Source organism: Argentina silus, assembly GCF_951799395.1.
Source record: "Argentina silus genome assembly, chromosome: 1".
Lineage (NCBI taxonomy): Eukaryota > Metazoa > Chordata > Actinopteri > Argentiniformes > Argentinidae > Argentina > Argentina silus.
In genome coordinates, this window is record NC_139655.1 from 27,610,569 (window position 1) to 27,629,086 (window position 18,518).

General features: G+C 43.2%; 2 protein-coding genes across 2 annotated transcripts in view; both read left to right on the plus strand.

Moving 5' to 3' along the window:
• Window positions 1-10,219: 10,219 nt before the first annotated feature.
• LOC310812308 (polyadenylate-binding protein 1A-like) lies at window positions 10,220-12,521 on the plus strand (the record flags this gene model as incomplete). The annotated part of the gene is made up of 4 exons (XM_083680810.1): window positions 10,220-11,191; window positions 11,310-11,880; window positions 12,002-12,223; window positions 12,310-12,521. The coding sequence occupies exons 1-4, from the start codon at window positions 10,343-10,345 to the stop codon at window positions 12,519-12,521; spliced, it is 1,854 nt and encodes a 617-aa protein (XP_083536936.1). The 5' UTR covers window positions 10,220-10,342.
• Window positions 12,522-14,310: 1,789 nt separating this feature from the next.
• The window catches only part of malrd1 (MAM and LDL receptor class A domain containing 1), a gene marked incomplete at both ends in the record, with an annotated part of 45,195 nt that continues 40,987 nt past the window's right edge, over window positions 14,311-18,518 (plus strand). Inside the window, one exon of the mRNA XM_083680927.1 lies at window positions 14,311-14,344. Within this exon, the coding sequence (XP_083537053.1) occupies window positions 14,311-14,344 (34 nt within the window). The remainder of the gene's footprint in view (window positions 14,345-18,518) is intronic.

Sequence of the window (18,518 nt, forward strand, 5' to 3'; positions counted from 1 at the left end):
ACAAAGTACTGAAAAAGGGTCTGAATACTTATGTAAATGTGATATTTCAGTTTTTTATTTTTAATAAATTAGCAAACATTTCTAAAAACCGGTTTTGGCTTTGTCATTATGGGGTATTGTGTGTAGATTGATGAGGAAAAAAAATAATTGAATCCATTTTAGAATAAGGCTGTCACATAACAAAATGTGGAAAAAGTGAAAGGTCTGAATACTTTCCGAATGCACTGTATGTAGAAAGTGAAACGCCCACAGCTAAACATTGACCGTGAAATAAAAACAGTTAAAACAGTTGTTCTCTGATGAGGCTTTCATCCACCTCCAATAAGTCCACGTAAACCATTTAAGTGTGCATGCGTGTGCACTATTTTCTCGTTTAGCTTTATTGGGGCTTTAGACCACGCAATGCAATAATTCACCATTGATAGCCTGAGTCTGAATAAGACTCAGATTTCTCTGATCGATGGGGGGCCACTTAAGGCATTTATTACAGCCAGTTTCGAGGGCTAAGGCTTTGAAGAGGCAGTTTTACTGGGTCTCCCGTCTAAGGAATAAGTGCTAGCACCATCACTAGATGAAGATCTTACGGTGCTAGTGTGCTCCATAACACTATAGGCATGGTGCCATTGTGTTCACCGTTGAAATGCAGGTGTTGTTTCCACAGGGGCTATCTGATGCTGATACCTGCTTTGTATGCATGCTGTGCAGTTCTTTTAGAGATGTGCTGCAGTATGTTTTACCCAGTAGTCCTTCAGACAGTTGATTACCTGATATTGTTATTGTCTCAGTTCCCTGTCACTTACTGAGTTCCCCTGTGTTCAACTCAATGAAAATGCCATCTTCTTGTGTATAGCCTCTCTCTCCCCTTTCACAGACAGACAGACACACACACGCACACGCACATGCACACGCACACGCGCGCACACACACACACACACACACACTCTCTCTCTCTCGAAAGTTGGAAAACTCCCATATAACTGGTAATCCTAAAGGGCATGAATGGAAGCATACTAGACCTGCCAACCCTCAACCCTAAAGACAAGCCTCTTCTTAGAGTATGTCATATCAGCTGTATCTGATACATTATTTTAAAAACAGGCCTCTCGCTCTATCCAAACTCCCAATGCAGCCAGAGCTATTATGCATGGTCTCTGGATGTGAGACAAAAAACACTCACTCTGGCTGCTAAACTCCAATGGGGCTGCCCTTATTGACAGAGCATAATCAGCCTCTTGAGGAGACAGTTTGAGTGTAAAGGCATGGTTGTTGCATATTCTGTTCTTGATAATCATGCCAACAATTGTTCTTTTTTCCCCTCAACTGACTTTGAATGGATGATGATTAATCTTTTTGAAGATGCAGCCAGAGAGCTATTATGCATGGTCTCTCGATAGGAGACGAAGAAACCCCAATCATTCACTTGTATCTGTCTGCTACAATGTAAAGACAAATGTTGTTTTCTCATTGAGGGGTTATCCTCTGATGTAAGTTGATATGCAAAGACAAATATCAGAATTGTTAAAATCTGAAAATACAGAATTTTCTTTTTCCCATTTACTGCCATTGACTTCTGATTCTAAGACGAAATAAATATTACAAAGAATCCTTACAGATATTTCTCTCTCTCTCCAGACATGTGTGACTATAGTACTCGTTGACTTTGTCATACTTTTTCAATCTCTTGAGAATTCATTAACATACCGGTATACAGTACAGTAGGCTTATTCAATGTCTATATGGAACATCAGAGGGAGGAAAAGTTAGATTTCATTCAGACGATTCAGCTTTATTCAAGCACAATTAACTTGCGAGCGCTCTTTCTGCGACAGGCAGAAATGGCTTTCTTTTGCTTCATTGTCCAGACCTATGGATACCATTAATCATGTTTCAGTGCCTCTGGCTGCTTGCCTGCGGGGGTGTCTGAAAATGTGTTGAAAGTGAAAAATAGATTGCCAGTGTGGATGTGAAGGTCTTGTGCCTCAGATATAAATCCAAGCACCAGTATCAAAGAGACCAATGATACATTGCTGCTTGAAAGTATGTGAACCCCTTGTGCAATTATAGATTTTTTTTAGTTTTTACCATGAAATCTTTATGTAATCAGAACCAGTATTTTTTATCTGACATAACAGGTTTATATTTACCAATTCAATATGTTGTTTTAGAGGAAATCATGTGTGTTGTAGAAAAACTAAATTCTAAAGAAATTAGTGCAGGTGCAAAAATAAGTGAACCCTGTACTTTTCAGTATGGTAATAAAACAACAAATCAAAGTTGACACATGAAATTGTCTTCAAATACACATTACCTTTGTGTTTGATGTCTGAAACCGTTGATTTTGTGGTGTCCTCTCCCTGTCATTTGACAGAACAAAACTATCATCTGCAGTATATAAAATTCGCTCATCAAAAACTTTGTACTGATGCCCTAACCCTAACCCTAACCCTAAACACTTAGTAAATCTGCCTCAATGACTTTGTCTTCCCTCTGCACCATGCCAGGTATGAATATATGTTACGGTTCCCCCTCCTAACCAGCCCTCTGGCACCACCTTGAGGCCCCGGCAGTCATCGCTGGAGCGTCCACCTCCCAGTCGACAGCACACCTGTTCCCTGTCCCCACTCAGCACACCTGCGAACCATCTGCAATCACCGCCCTATAAGAACCCTGCCTGATCTTCACTCCAGTGCCAGATCGTACTGTGTCCCACAAACCCTCGTCTTCCTCGGATTCCCCCTCGTCTACCTTCCACGGACCTATCCCATTCCTGACTGACTGCCTGCTGACCCCTGCTCGTCTGACAACCCGCCTGCCTGCCGAACCCTGGACCGACCCTGGACTACTCTCTTTTGGATTATCCTTCTCTCCCCTACCCTTTTCCCTTTTATTATTAAATACGCCTTCGGGCTTCATCTACCCTCTCTGTGTGCCGTCGTTTGGTTCCTCAGACCTTCTGTGTAACAGTATGACTCCTCAGGCTCCTCCTCTGTGTTTCAACTCAGCCAGCAATACTCCAGGCCCTCCTCTCTCTCTCTCTGATGCTCTAGTCTAGTAAACTCTGCAGAAGTATGAGCCAGCCACATTAGCTTTGACTGGGCTGTAATTAGATGTTTCACACAGATAGCCCCGGGAACTTAAGGTGTCAATTAAATAGTTGTTTAAATTAGCTTTGAGAGGAAGTCAGCCTACCGGACTAATGTGGTGTTGCAGGCCTGCAATTTAATGTTTATGTGTGTGTGTGTGTGTGTGTGTCTCTTTGTGTGTGTGTGTGTGTATGTGCATGTCTTGAGCCCTAAGTGAGGCTATTAGTAAAATGCCACATTCAATTGGCGACCTGTCTTGAGAGTGGTAAATCAGGTTTTGAAAGAATTGACTAAATGTGAAGAGAAACTACTGACATTGGACAACAGCTCTCACAACAGGAGGAAGGCTGCTGATTGACAGAGGAGAAGACAAGGCATTGACTAAAGACACTAAACCAATCGGAGAGAGAGAGAGAGTGAGAGAGAAAAAGAGCTATAATCTTTTTCAATATGGAAGCTGTAAACAAGATCATACTATATGTTAGACATATTGGGTAAATTGCATGTCTCTCTGTGTTATCTTAACATATTTCATTAGAGATAAGGGAAAGGTCACATCTCTCTCTCTCTCTCTCTCTCTCTCTCTCTCTCTCTCTCTCTCTCTCTCTCTCTCTCTCTCTCTTGCTCCCTCGCTGATATGCCAGAATTCTGCCACCAGGTCAGAAGAGGTCTTCAAAGGACCAGTCACAACTTTCACTTCCTGTGTGACCTAGCACGGGTACATGGTGTTTACTGGTGACTGGCTGTAATTGGCTGGTGTGTTGTGCACATGCTCAAAACCATCTGTGAAGCCTCGTGTTCTTCTCCAACCTCAGGGATGGGGACAGATGGTGAAGTCCTCTAACAGTTTGGAGAGGATGCTGTTAAACACAGAATACTGTAGCTTATGTAGAAGTACCTTCTACCGTCATTAACAAGTTAGCCTCCTTTTCCTTTGTAATGACTTCTTCATGATTACAGTAGTTTGTTTATGTGGTGAGTGACTGGTGCAAAATGTCTACACATGAGCTAATTTGTATCTGAAGAATCTATGTTCTCATGACATTGAAATACACGCAAGTCCCTCTTTGGGGATGATAAAGCCTCATGACCATGAGTCTTTCCATGGACTTGTCAAGATATCATCTGCCAAATGTAGTCATTGTGTACATGAAACAGCCTTTAAGGAAGCTGGCCCAGATGTCAGAAAGGAGAGCAGCGGAGGTGAGACAGGACTCATTTTCATGCTGGTCAGCCCTTGTGATTTATGCTGTAGCTTTAATGCAGGCATTGTTTGCTGACGTAATCGCTTTGCTTTATTTAGAGGGACTGGATGACTCAGTTCCCCAGAGGCTATATTGATTTATGAACACCGGTACTTGTCGTAGTTCTAAGACTGGTTCCAAGTTCTCTCAATTGTTCAATTGTCCCACCTACAGTGCTACTATGTCTAAAACACCAGAGAATATACCGTGCTCTGCATAAGGTATAGGACAGTGAAGCATTTTTTCTTCTATACTCTATACTCCAAAAGTTTGGATTTTAAATGTAAACAACTACTATGAGGTAGGGATTGTCAGCCTTTATTTAAGGGTATTTTTACATGTTGGTTTCACCATTTAGAAATGACAACACTTACATAGTCAGGGCACTGTACATATCCTTAGAAGCCCTGTGATATCACTACCCTATTCTATGATATAAAACAAGCTGCTGCTTAAAACCCCTCTCTTATCCACTCCCATCAATTTTTAAGGGGCCATGAATTTTAAGCAGAGCAGGGAAAGGCAAAGACTTAATGCATGGCATGACCCCTGTTCAGTATATTAACTGGGTTTTGTACAATGTTTTAGAGTTTGACCTTCAAGCTCCTGTTATTACCAGATGTGGGGTGGCTGGGTTCAACCAGAGAGCAGGATAACATCAGTGTCTGCTGGGTCTAACATCCTGGTGATATTGTATTTTGGGTTTATCCTTGACATATAGTTTCTGTTATATCATGAGTTATTGCATGATATGATATTGCATGAACACATGAATCAGCTTGGCATGGTTACCCTCTCTTAACTGTTTACTGCAGTGTACAGTATCACCAAACAGACAGACGATCCTCTCAGTGCTCTGTACTGTTAATCAAGAGTATGCCATGTCTGATTGATGACCGACAGGTTTAGCAAAAACACAAAACAAATCTTTAAAGACTTCTGAGGCCACAAGGGTTAACTCTGTCTTGATAGAACATAATTATTCCTGTACAAGCTCAGCGATTCAAAGAGCATGGAAATGAAATGTGAGCTCTACTGAGTTTCGTCTGATCCCCAGCAGCAAGAGAATAGCATCGGAAATTCCTCACAAAACAATCAACACTGAGCACAAAAACCACTGCACTCTATGCCGCTTAAGCTTGTTGGCAGCAAAAGAGCAAATGGATTTGTCCTGGTTTGATGGCATATTCATAACACAAAGAGAACAACACAAATATTGTAAGCTTTGGAAATGCGCATACTACTGGGATAGGGTATACAGTGCCTCGCCTATTGTACCGTCTGTAAGATCAATGTGAAGATTCCCTCATGCTACATGATATGATGATATTGGCAGCTGTTTTCCACAATCATAACGTTGATTTTCTCATATTGATATGATCATAGAACGATTGTGCTATTGTAAAAACTCTATTTTCAGTATCCTGCAGCTCTATTGCCTGTCTTTGACCTAAAGAAAACATTTTGTCTCCATGATGATATCTTTCTCAGAAATAATGCAACCTGAAAAATCATAGATCCATATTAGATAATATACGCAACGTACCTTTGGAAAACAGGGACCTTTGAGATGATACAAATAAAAAAGGAGCAGATCAATAGCAAATATATATTCCGGTCATTTTGGTCAACACAGTCATTTTTAATCATTCTAGTCCCATGCCACTTAATCGTGACGACAATAGACCAAACACAACTGGTAGATTTTACTCCTGCACAGTATTATTGCATTATGGTGTGTGTCTGTGTGTGCACGTGCACGCGCGCGTGCGCTTGTACTATGCCCCCATTAGCCAGAGACCTTTTCCAGCAGAACCTCTCCAGTCAGACAGAGTGGTGCTCAGTCTCCTCAGACAACACATAGTGAGGCCAATCTACACACAGACTGCTCATACACATCTCTGCAGCTATCAATACCCCAGTTGGCCTGGTCCCAGATCACTGGACGTGGGCCAGGTTAGATGTAATGGCCAAGAACCCCCCTGCACAGCCCACAGGATTCAGTGCTATTATCATATGGACACATGCTTCAGTGTATAGTCATTGAGATCAAATACAGTTTACTTGTCCGTTGTCTTCATAGACAAATATATTTTGCTCTATGTATATTGTTATTATAGTTATTATACATTTATTTTGCGATGTTATTCTTCCACACACCAAGCTTTCAATCCTTGAGGAGGCTCGTCTTTATTTGTAGATATGATTTTTTCCCCTGTTAATGATTTCTTACTTGATCGCTCAGATCCAAGAATCAAGGGCTCATTAATATTTATGTTCACTCTACCACCCTTCTCTGCTCTTAGATTATCACAGTGCCTGCACCCCCGATTAATCTCTGAAAAATTCAATTTGGTAAATGTGTTAGGGAGCCAATGCTTGCTTGACATTTCCCTTGTCACACAAGTGCCTGTTTAAGCCTGTCCTATTCATTCTGTGGTTTCATTTGCATTTTAGCCAGAACCCCCCCCCCCCTCCTTCTCCCACCCCTCTGCACAGGGTGATTACATTACCAATACAGGGAGCATGAGGAGACCGTCAGCACAGTTCACAGCAGGGTCCAACCACCCGACCACCTGATCTGCCATATTCTCCCTGTCATCATCCCATCATCAGGTCTGTGTCAGTATATGACAACAGCCATAACACCACATGTCTGGAGGACCAAGACATTTGAAGTTCTCTTGATGATAAATGACTACAATCGAAAGCCCAGCATCCTTGATGCAAGAGAGTAGCGCAACAGTGTCCACCCCTAGAGGGCCCTGTCTCAGAGTGCCTAAACTGATGACAAAGAAGCAGAGGGTATTTAAATTCCAACAACTCACTTCCCACCCCTCACAATGACTATTCACTAGCCAGGCCACACTTCCACATTGCACGTCTTGTGTTTTCAGCTCTCATATGGTTGTTATATTTCACTAGCATTCCAGAAAACAAATGACAACAATTCAATTCCTACTGCCCTCCGTGCCCTGAACCTACATAGTATTTGATTTGTATTCAGTTGGGAATCTAAAGGTGATGTGGAGATTATACAGTGTTTCCCCATGCAGTTTCTGTCATTTGTTTGTGCATACGGCTCACACCTTGATACTGAAGATAATGTTTTTCCATGTCTTAATCCTTGAACTTCTTGACACAAGAAGCTGTGAAACCCCTGTTTTGTCCCCGCTGTATCCTAACTCAAGCAGCAGAGCACACTGAAAAATAGAGGCCTGAGATTTTAATCATCCAGCTTCACAATAGAGCCTTTGTTCACACAGATTAGATGCTCACAGCGTATTGAATCTGTATTAATCTTAACAGAACCTGAGGTCCTCACAAAAGACTGTAAAAAAAAGTAGAAAAATGCAGTTCAGCTAGAGGAGATGGCAGACAGAGCATTGAAACGCCTCGTCTTGCCTTTAAAGATAATTGTGTCTCCAAGAACAATGTTTGGCAGAACAATCAAGGCAGAATTAATTTTCATGCACCACTTCAAAGGCACTACAGTATAACTTCCTCTCCCTAATCTTGACCCTCTCTCTGAGAGGGAGTCTTGTCAAGTGTGCCGTCTTTTAGAAAGTCTCCTCCTGTAGTTCCCTCACCGCCAGCGACGCCTTTGAAGTGGCCATCCGTGGCAGACACCATGCGATGCTTGTGATTGGGGGAGGTGACCAGGGGTCAGAAGGGCTGAGCTGGTCTACTCCGTCAGGAAACAGAAGGTGGACAGGGAAGAGCAGCGGTCAGGAGGTATGGGAGACAGCATGGCATGGACAGGCAGGCTAGAGGGCACCCGGTCAGCTACAATCGTGACTGAAATCCTCAACGATACTCTCTGTAACTCAAGTCTGCTCTGAGTGAATTCCTCCGTGTTATCTCTGAACGGTGAATAAAGGGGAAAATAAATGATGTTTTTATCAGACTGGGGGTAAAGAGAGTTACTGTGCTGCTGTGTGCTGGTGTTATCTGCTCCTCTGGTCTTGCCTGTGCCCTTGTTCCAGATAAGAGCAGGCTAGCTGTTGTACCCTTGCCCATCAGTGAGTGCAGGGATACCTGTCCTCAGATCTCCTTCCAGAGCTGAGAGAATATCTGAGGAGGAGACTGCAGGCTCGGAGTGCTCTGAGAGAGCTCTTTCTGATGGAGGCTCTGTTGCCTGGGGTTTGAGGGGGTGATGGGGTGGTTATACTTGAGTACTTTATAACACTGTCAGTGATCCATAAGATTGATTGCAGTCTGTATGAACACAGTATGCCACCTTTTCATTGATATATCCTCAATCACACAGGCTGCCTACTATCCCAGGAATTTATGATTCATGCTCTGGTGTGTAGATGAATAATCTGTGTGATGTAAGTAATTCATATGTATTTATGTTATTGATATCATATCCATAATCACAATTCCATTCACAACACTGCCCCAAAGTGAATCTGAGGCAAAGTTTAGGGCTGTCGATTAACAGTAGTATCAGCAGAGAAGTGCCCTTGGGTTTTGCTGGAGTCAACACTGATAAATCTGTTTTGACAGGTTAAAAGCTGTTTCCCTGAGGTGAACCAGGGGTAGAGACTCAGGGGAGGAAACGCTCTTCCCCTTAGAACCCTCCGGAAGCCTGTCGCCAAAACCTCACGGATGATGAAAATGTCATGCTGATGGTTTGCACCTTTTAAACATTTAACATAGTGGATTTCCGTCACAGTAGTAACAGGAAGTAGAACCCCATTCCACCTAGTTGTACTAGAGGTTGTTTGAAGATACTGAGACATTTGGCAAAACAGTGAATATAACTTTACATGTGTTTAGAAAATGTCAAAGCAATAGTCTTTTATTGCACCTTCTCTTCTCCTTGGATGGTAATAACTGGAGAAGTTTAATGTCCAATTGTAACTGATGCGTTGGGTAAATGAATGGCAGACCATTAGCGGTTAGCCATGTGGAACACAATTTAATCACTGCAGATTAGCCGCCTTTCTTCACCTTCATTTCTTCCTGTTCTGTTATTGCTGTTAACGTGAAGGAAGTAAAATGAAAATACACCAGCTACATCCTGCTTGTTACTAATTCAGAGTAGGGCTACAAGATACGTCGAATGAGATACAAACGCTAATGGAGGACTTATACATTTACACCTCTCTGGAGGTGTACTTAGGGACTCTAACTTGTTCTCTTGACTCTAACAAGTTCTAATAACTTGTGTGTGTGTGTGTGTGTGTGTATGTGTGTGTGTGTGTGTGTGTGTGTGTGTGTGTGTGTGTGTGTGTGTATGTGTGTGTGTGTGTGTGTGTGTGTGTGTCTGTGTGTCTGTGTGTGTGTGTGTGTGTGTGTGTGTGTGTGTGTGTGTGTGTGTGTGTGTGTGTGCATGTGTGCGTGCGTACGTCCATGCATGCGTGTGTATGTGTCTTTCGTCTTAAAGCTGATTCCTTAATTGACAGTATTAAGAGAGGCCAGGTGTTTCAGTTCCGGACAGGGAGTGTGTGTGTGAGGTTGTTAGGTATAGAGAGGGATGGGAGGAATGATAGGCCCTAGCAGTATACTCCCCAGGCCTGTTAAATATGGAGGGATTTATCAGGACTGGAATTAATCAAAGAGAACTTGCAGTCGGTAAATCTGTGTCAGTCACTGTCAGTTTTTGCAGGGCTGTAAAGAATGTCTCTGAGGTCCACTACCGAACAAACACCGTGGTGATGTGAATGGGATGCAGGCTATAAAGGGTTAACCAGAGATCATTAGGAGATCAAAATTTTTAAAAGGTCCCTGCTGACTATGGCCCTTGAGGTAACAATGACTTCAATTAGAATTATTCTATACCTGTACATTCTCATACAGAAATGTAAATAGAACATTAAGGATTTCTATGTACACATGTCACAGTTGACAATGCAGAATGATGTCACAAACGAGGACCACACAACTAGGGTTCTGGAACCAGTTCTAAATGACATTCATTTACCTGCAATTCCTCTGCATAGAGCACACATTTTAACATTTTATTAGCACAAATATTAATATTAGTTGCATTCATTTAATATTAATATGGCCTTGTATGTTGGAGATCTCCACCAGGATATCACTGAGACAATGTTGCATGAGAAATTCAGCTCTGCTGGTGCAATTATCTCCATCAGAGTGTGCAGGGACAAGATCAGCCACCGATCCCTTGGGTATGCCTATGTCAACTTTCAACAGCACGCTGACGCAGAGCAGGCCCTGGACACCATGAACTTTGATGTCCTCAAAGGAAAACCTATGCGCATCATGTGGTTTCAGCGTGACCCTTCACTGAGGAAGAGTGGGGTAGGCAACGTCTTCATCAAGAACTTGGAGGAATCTATTGACAGCCAGGCCCTCTACGACACGTTTTCTACATTTGGAAAGGTCCTCTCCTGTAAGGTGGTTTGTGATGAGAATGGCCAATCTAAAGGCCATGGCTATGTGCAGTTTGAGTGCCAGGAGGCTGCTGAGAGAGCCATTAAGAGGCTGAATGGCATGCTGTTCAATGACAAATTAGTGTTTATTGGACACTTCAAATCTAGCAAAGAACGAGAGGCTGAACAAGCAGCCATGGCCAGAGAGTTCACCAACGTGTACATCAAAAACTTTGGAGAGGATATGGATGACCAAAAACTGAAGGAAAAGTTAGAAAAATATGGACCAACCCTGAGTGTCCGGGTCATGACTGATGACAATGGTCAGTCCAGGGGTTTTGGCTTTGTCAGCTTTGAAAGGCATAAGGACGCCCAGAAGGCTGTTGACCACATGAATGGTAAGAAGATCAATGGGAGAAAGGTCTATGTTGGCCGTGCCCAGAAGAGAGGAGAGCGCCAGACTGGGCTGAAGCGCCGGTTTGAACACATGAAGCATGAGCGTAGGACCAAATACCAGGTTTGTGGCCTCCAGTTCTCTGTTACTAACACAGGAGTTGATATTACTTACACATAGTTATTCTTGATGTATTTGAGGTATGAAAAACATCTCACTAAACAGGGTTTCTCTCTGCCAGGGTGTCAATCTGTACGTGAAGAACCTGGATGATGGTGTGGATGACGAGCGGCTGCACAAAGCGTTCTCCTCCTTCGGAACAATCACCAGTGCAAAGGTGATGATGGAGGGTCAACGCAGCAAGGGCTTTGGCTTTGTGTGCTTCTCCTCCCCTGAGGACGCCACCAAGGCTGTGACTGAGATGAACGGCCACATAATGGCCACCAAGCCCCTGTATGTGGCCCTGGCCCAGCGCAGGGAGGATCGCCAAGCACAGCGCCAGGAGCTTATCACAAACCAGTACATGCAGAGGATGGCCAGCTTCCACGCCCTGCCCAACCCAGTCATCAACCCCTACCAGCCTGCTCCATCATTCTGCATTCCACAGGCCCAGACCTGTGCTGTCTACTACCTCACCCACCAGCTGGCTCAGCAGAGACCGACTCCTGGCTGGGCCACCCAGAGTGTGAGACCTGAGCACTTCCAGAACATGCCCAACACCATGCATCCATTGGCTCCTTGGCTTCAGACCTTCAATGCCATGATGCAGACGCCCTCCCAGGTGCCCCATATGATGACCTCTCAGCGAATGGGTCAGTATATAGTATCTAGTGAATCAACCCTGCACATAGATGTGTGACTTGAGACAAGACCATTAGCAGAACATTTACCATGAATATGCCTTTGATTATGAGTATCTTCTCCCCCTCTCAGCTACCCAGGCCTTGAGACAGCGCCCTGCCAGTGCAGATGCAGCTACAGCCAGAATGCACCCCGTGCCGCTGCACAAGTATACAGCTGGTGTACGCTACCCCAAGCAGCACATGGCTCCCCAGCCACAGGTCCCCATGCAGCAGCCTGCTGTCCATGTCCACAACCAGGAGCCTCTGACTGCCTCCATGGCTGCACCGCTTCCTGAGCAGAAACAGATGCTGGGTGAGTCTACTTATTTGTTTATTTAGATCTCCTTAGCTGTTACATTTACTGTTACTGATTTTATGACATATTCTCGATCCCTCCAGGTGAGCGTCTCTTCCAACTTATCCAGAAAACACACTCCAGTCTGGCTGCAAAGATCACTGGCATGCTGCTGGAGATGGACAACTCTGAACTGCTCCACATGCTGGAGGCTCCAGAGTCCCTGCGCTCCAAGGTGGATGAAGCGGTCGCTGCACTGCAGGCACACTGGGCTAAGGAGGCTGCACAGAAATCTGACCCCAACCCAGTCATCTAAGACCAGGGATGGAGACCTGGACTTTGAAACCTGTTTCACAGAAGAACATTTAGAACATTGAAAAATGAAAAATAAAAACGGTTCATTGCAATATGAACTAATTATTTTATTACATGTATTACATGATTGACTGCTATGTCTAAAAAAGGGTAAGCTGGATGAAATGCATTTTGGAAGTGTCAGTGATCAGTTAATCAACTTTGGAGAGCTGTGCATTTTGGAAAGTAATTTGTTCTTCAGTGGCCAAAACATCTAGCATTCTGCTTATATATCAAAACATTAACATTTGGAATAGGAAGGCTTGATATGCCCGGAAAAAAATAATGTCACTTTTGACATGAGTTGCATGTTGCAAATATCTATTCACTCCAAATGTAGATCAGAGTGCACAAAAATGAGTTGTGCATGACCTCTGTAAAAAATTGCCTCTGGCTATGGCCCTAAACTTCGCCCAAGTTATCAGACTACAGTGATAGGCCTACAGTCACCCGCCTACCACACACACACACACACACACACACGCACACACACGCACACACACACACACACACACACACACACACACACACACACACACACACACACACACACACACACACACACACACACACACACACACACACACACACACACACACACACACACACCACTGGAGCCTCACTAATATAGATGCTCTATAAATTCCTTCAGTGATGTCAACTCATTATTCAGGTAGGGACGACGGAGTACTGTCATATTCAAGGATTCTGCTGTTTTTCCCTCCATCTGACTGAAGCAGCAACAGAATATCAAAAGGTTTCCTCTGCAAGACACTTTTCATTCCTAGAGTGCTATTTCACATGGCAGTACTGTTCTTAACCTTAAGCAATGTCTTTCAGAACATTGGTTGGTTTGTTTCATGCTTTGTTTGAAGTGATGGATGCATCGTTGTGGAAAAGGATGTTTGACTGAGGAAGATTTCCTGGTATCTTATTGCAGTCTTGATTTTTCCTCGATAGCTGAGTCAGGTTAAAGAGTCCAGTCATCCTGAATTCTACAGATAAAAACATACCTTTTTAGTTGGGATCTTAGGCAGAATAGTTGACCATCCAAATCTAACCCTCTGGAGTGTGTAGTGTCATGAAAATGAAATGAAAATCCTCCTCTCACCTAACGATATATTAACCTACTCAGGTGATTTGCTTTCAAACAACTAATGACAGAGGTAATTTGTGCTGGCTCCCTCACTTTACTCCAGAATATATTGTGAGAGTCTGTCATGCATCTTGTACACTAATGAAGAGCTAATCAGCCAAATTAGAGTAAAATGACTGGTTGGTGAGTATAATATTTGGACAATTTCCATGATCAGGTCGCCTGCAGGTATTCCATGCATGGTTGATGAAGCTTACGGTATATAGCTCTGCTGATGAAACACACATGCTATTCACACCAAGCTCCTCTGACTGATTCCTTTAGAAGTTACTGAGAGCCCATAACTCTACCTGTTCTGTGGCTCGTGGCACATCACCCTCCCATCAGTGACAGCTTTGTTGCAGTATGAATCACTGGCAGATGGAACCCAGAAAGCACAGTTGGTTCATTGTGTGTTGGTGAAATTAAACTCCCTGCAGATTCTACAGCACCTGCGGAGCTGCAGTGCTCATCTGCACTTCATGGGTTTTAACCTAACTCCTGATTTTCTTAAGATCTGCAGAACCGGGAGCATGGTTGCTGTGCATATAAGTGTACAATCAATTGAAAAGCGCACAGACGCCTTGCCTTGATCAAAGAACAGAAATGCAACAGAATGGAGAGCCACTCCAATGAGCATTGCCTGGCAGGTGCGGAAAATAAGATGCTCCTAGATGAGCCCAGCCATGAATAACTTGAGTCGGGGTAAAGAAAGCGGGGGAGAAATCACAGCAGAGAATAGCATTTCCAAAACGAATGGCGTAGAAACAGAACGGGAGCCCTCTTCTCTTTCACTTACCTTTGGTAAATATGCATTTTCATTGTGAGCTGTTGTGTAGCCGCACAAGATACCCAATCAGTTTCCCTGCATCTGCTCAATGGAAATATTGCTCCAAAGCTTCAGGAGGGATGCTGTTGAATTTTTAGAGGCTTTAGAAATTCCACAGTGTGGAAACCTGTATTGTGCTTACCTGTGTTGATATGGTTTTGTCACTGCAGGGCCACATTGAGAATAACGTGCATGGATGTTGTGATTAACTGTCTGATGTATGTTATGATTTCAACCTGTCTTTGTACCTAGATGTGAAGGGGGAGCAATTCTGCCTCCCTTCCTTGAGATCCCTTCCCCCGATGGGACGAATGGCTATGAGCTCTCTGGGATGTTTTCTGAAAGGTGTCAAAGCTGTGGTAAGTAATAGGGTTCTGATTGGTCTCCTTGCAAACACCACCTAAACAGAAATAAAAGCACAGATTAATTCTCTTTGTCATGGTGTGTGGTCCTCATCTGAGCTGTGAGTACAGTAGATAGACTATGGTCTGTCTTTCTCTCTCTCACACTATTCTCTCTCTTTATCTATCATTTCCCATTGAGGGTAGAATGTAACATTGTTTGATGAAGTATTTGCCTTGTAATAATTGTATAAGTATACTGTATTATTAAAGCCTCATTTGATTAATTCTATTTGACCATTCTTGCACTAAATCAGCACAAACTCAACATTTCTTTGCACATAGTGATAATTACATTACTTGGAGTCAGATTATTAATATTAGATATGCTTTGCTATTCACAAAATATAGCCACATTTCCTTGCCAAACCTTCACATAGAACTGCCATCCTAAATAAGGCCTACAGATGTTCTATCTCTCCTGTATTTGACTGGATGGATGTGACTTCACTCATGGGCACCATTTGGTGTTGTTTTGATGGAGTATATTGCAGGTGCCTTTCATGGAAAAATATCTAGGACTATTTCCACATGAGAGGCACTGCATGAGCTTTGTGTCTCTTTGAAGGCCTTCACTCACCATCACAAAATGGCAAGAAGAGAGGTGACTGTTCATGGTTGCAAATGAGAACAGAATTCAATCATGTCTGTGTTTTAGTATGTTGCAGTTCACTCTGGGCGAAGCAGATTGGTGCAAATCTTTGACAAATGGTTGCAGTAGTTACACCAGCCTAAGGGACCTAAATTAGATGTCTTTTTTATTTAAGTCACTTATGGCGATGCAGTGCTTTGACCTTTTTTCTTGCCAGTAAGGTGAACGGAATCCCTGGAGCCTAAAATTCATAAAAGGATCAAAATCCAGAGGTTGAAATACAGAGTGAAGCTGAGCAGGAGACCTGTGTTGTGGTGTAATCAACCTCCGATGACTTCAACCATGTTTTATTTTCTCAAATGCAGAAATTAGATTTTTGAATCTACATAGATAATATAATTGAAAGCACATTACACATTTTATTCTGCACCATCAGCATCAATTCATGTAAATAAGGTATGATAGAGAAAATGGAATGAATGTACTGTAACCAACCATTCTGGGTTGAAACATTGAGGTTGACAGTCAGTTGATGATTTTGCACAGAGAATAAGCTAATTTACATGATATAGTTTCAGAGAAACGGAGTGCTTGTGCAAGGATTAATCTACAAATGAAGTCTCGCTTTACAGACTATACATGTACATTAGCTCTGCACTGGCTCATTATGCTGCCTTTTTGCTGGTGGCAGTTAATGACTCCCCTGATGATGTCAATTAATTATGCTTATACGAGTCACCTCAGTCACACTGTATAACCATTATGATTTTTTTTCTGGAAAAGAGGTCTGGTTTTTCTATCAGTGCTTTTCCCTCTAAATGTGGGCAAAGATGAATCTCATGTCACAAGTCCATTAGGCCTCATACGAATGATGTTGTTACCTTTTAGACGTGGTTTACATTAGGCACATAACATGCTATTAAAATGGAATGACATTGTTATGACATTCTCCTTACAATCACTGATTCACTGACAACATGTAGAGTATCATAAGTGGATACGACACCATAGCCTTACAGTCAACATGCTGCACCTTTAACTGGCCGACTATCAGGCTGCACCATCACTGGCCATCGTTAAGGATCTGTGTAAAACAATGGGGGTTAATGGAGATTATGACAGAGATTAGAGATTATGACAGAACATTAGATGCTAATAAAATAACACTGAGGGGTGAATTTTAAACTGGCTTGGTTCTATTGCTCCCTTTGTGTACTATGACACATTCATGCTCCTGCTAATACAGATCAATAACACCAATGATCTTTTCCTTGTTCCATTCTTCCCTGGTCTCTCCATCAAGCTGTTGATCGTCCCTCTTGTCTCAAGGTTAATTTCATTTGGGCTCCCCAGGCTTTTGTATTGGCTTGCCGCATGTCCGAATTATATCCTTCAGATATTGATTCATGAGAAATGAAATTATGTTTGAACCTACATTTGTAAAGTGCGATTGGGCTTGTCGGACAGGACTAATGACCTTAGCTTGTAGCTCATATTACCATTCAGAGTTCATCTCTCCTGTGTTGTGTTTCAAAGCCCTTGGACTGTTCATTAGCTGGTGCTAATTACCTTTATCTAGACCGCAAATGTAAAGGGTGCTCTCTTGATTATGTGCAAGGCACTCACAGTCTTCAGTTATATTGACTGCGTTATGAATACACTTCTGCATTTCCAAACATGTAAATGACTAGTGCTTGTAAAAATACTCATGCACGCAGGCACGCAGGCACGCACGCACGCACGCACGCACGCACGCACGCACGCACACACACACACACATATGCCCATCTTATTTCCAGTTTTATTAACAGCGTTACAAATACACTTCTACATTTCCAATTATGTCCCATGTAAATGACTAGCACTTGTAAACATTTTTGTTGGACATTGAGGATGAGATATTTAATTACTTACATTCTGTAATACTTTAATAACCAAGCAGACAGCTTTATTGTCACACACATATTAATAAGGGATTGCGAATTAATTCTCTGAAGGAGATGAGGGAGACCCCTTGCTATGGGACACGCACTCTGTGTACCTATTCGCTGAAACCCTATTCAATCACACTTGTACATGCTGATGATGCTTGCAGGCATGTAGCCCCGCCTAGTGCCCAGCCTATAAAGGCTCATACATAGCATGCTACTTTATTCTGCGAATCACTCTTCACAAGCTCAGCACGAGAGGGGCAACGAGTTGAGGTCTCCCTCATCTCCTTCAGAGAACCTAGGTTACATTCGTAACCTCTAGTTCTCTTTCAGTTGACTTGGTTCGACCCCTCACTATGGGAGCCTTGCAAAACACCCAGATTTCCTGGTCCGAAGGATATATCCCGCCGACATCAGACTGTCTCCAAATCAGCACAGCACAGTCTTAGGACAGTGTGCACCACAGAGGGAGCTGTCGCATCAAGTGGCCACTCACACTCTCTGTCACTCACATGCAGGGCAGGCAACAATGCGGTCTTGTAAGAAAACATCTTGACGTCATCAGTCAGTCGGTTAAACCGGTTACTAGTGAATGCCTCAAGAACCAGAGACAGGTCCCACACGGGGACACACTGTCTGGTGACCGGACAAAGACGGTCTAAAACGACAGGGGGTGCACCCCAGGAGTCGTCCCACTGACACCTACTTGGCATGCCGAGATAGCAGCCAGGTAGCCTTTCACTGTGGAGAAGGCTTTGCCCTTATCAAGCAGATCGGTTGTAAAGTTGTAAAGACCTCTGGTGGATTGGGGCCTAGCACTCTGAATTCTGGCAACCATGCCTTCCGAGACTAGGTTGGACCTTTTAATGGGCCAAACCCATAAGTCTATCAGCTCAGGTCATGGGTGGAACAATTGACCCTGTGGTTGAGACAATACGTCCCTGCGTAATAGGAGATGCAAGGGGGCATGTAGAGTAGCTGAGCTATCTGCGACGGCATTCACCTTGGAGTAGTCTATGCCACTGTACGTTAGATCTGGTCATACTGTATGTGTGGTACTGGTCCATACTC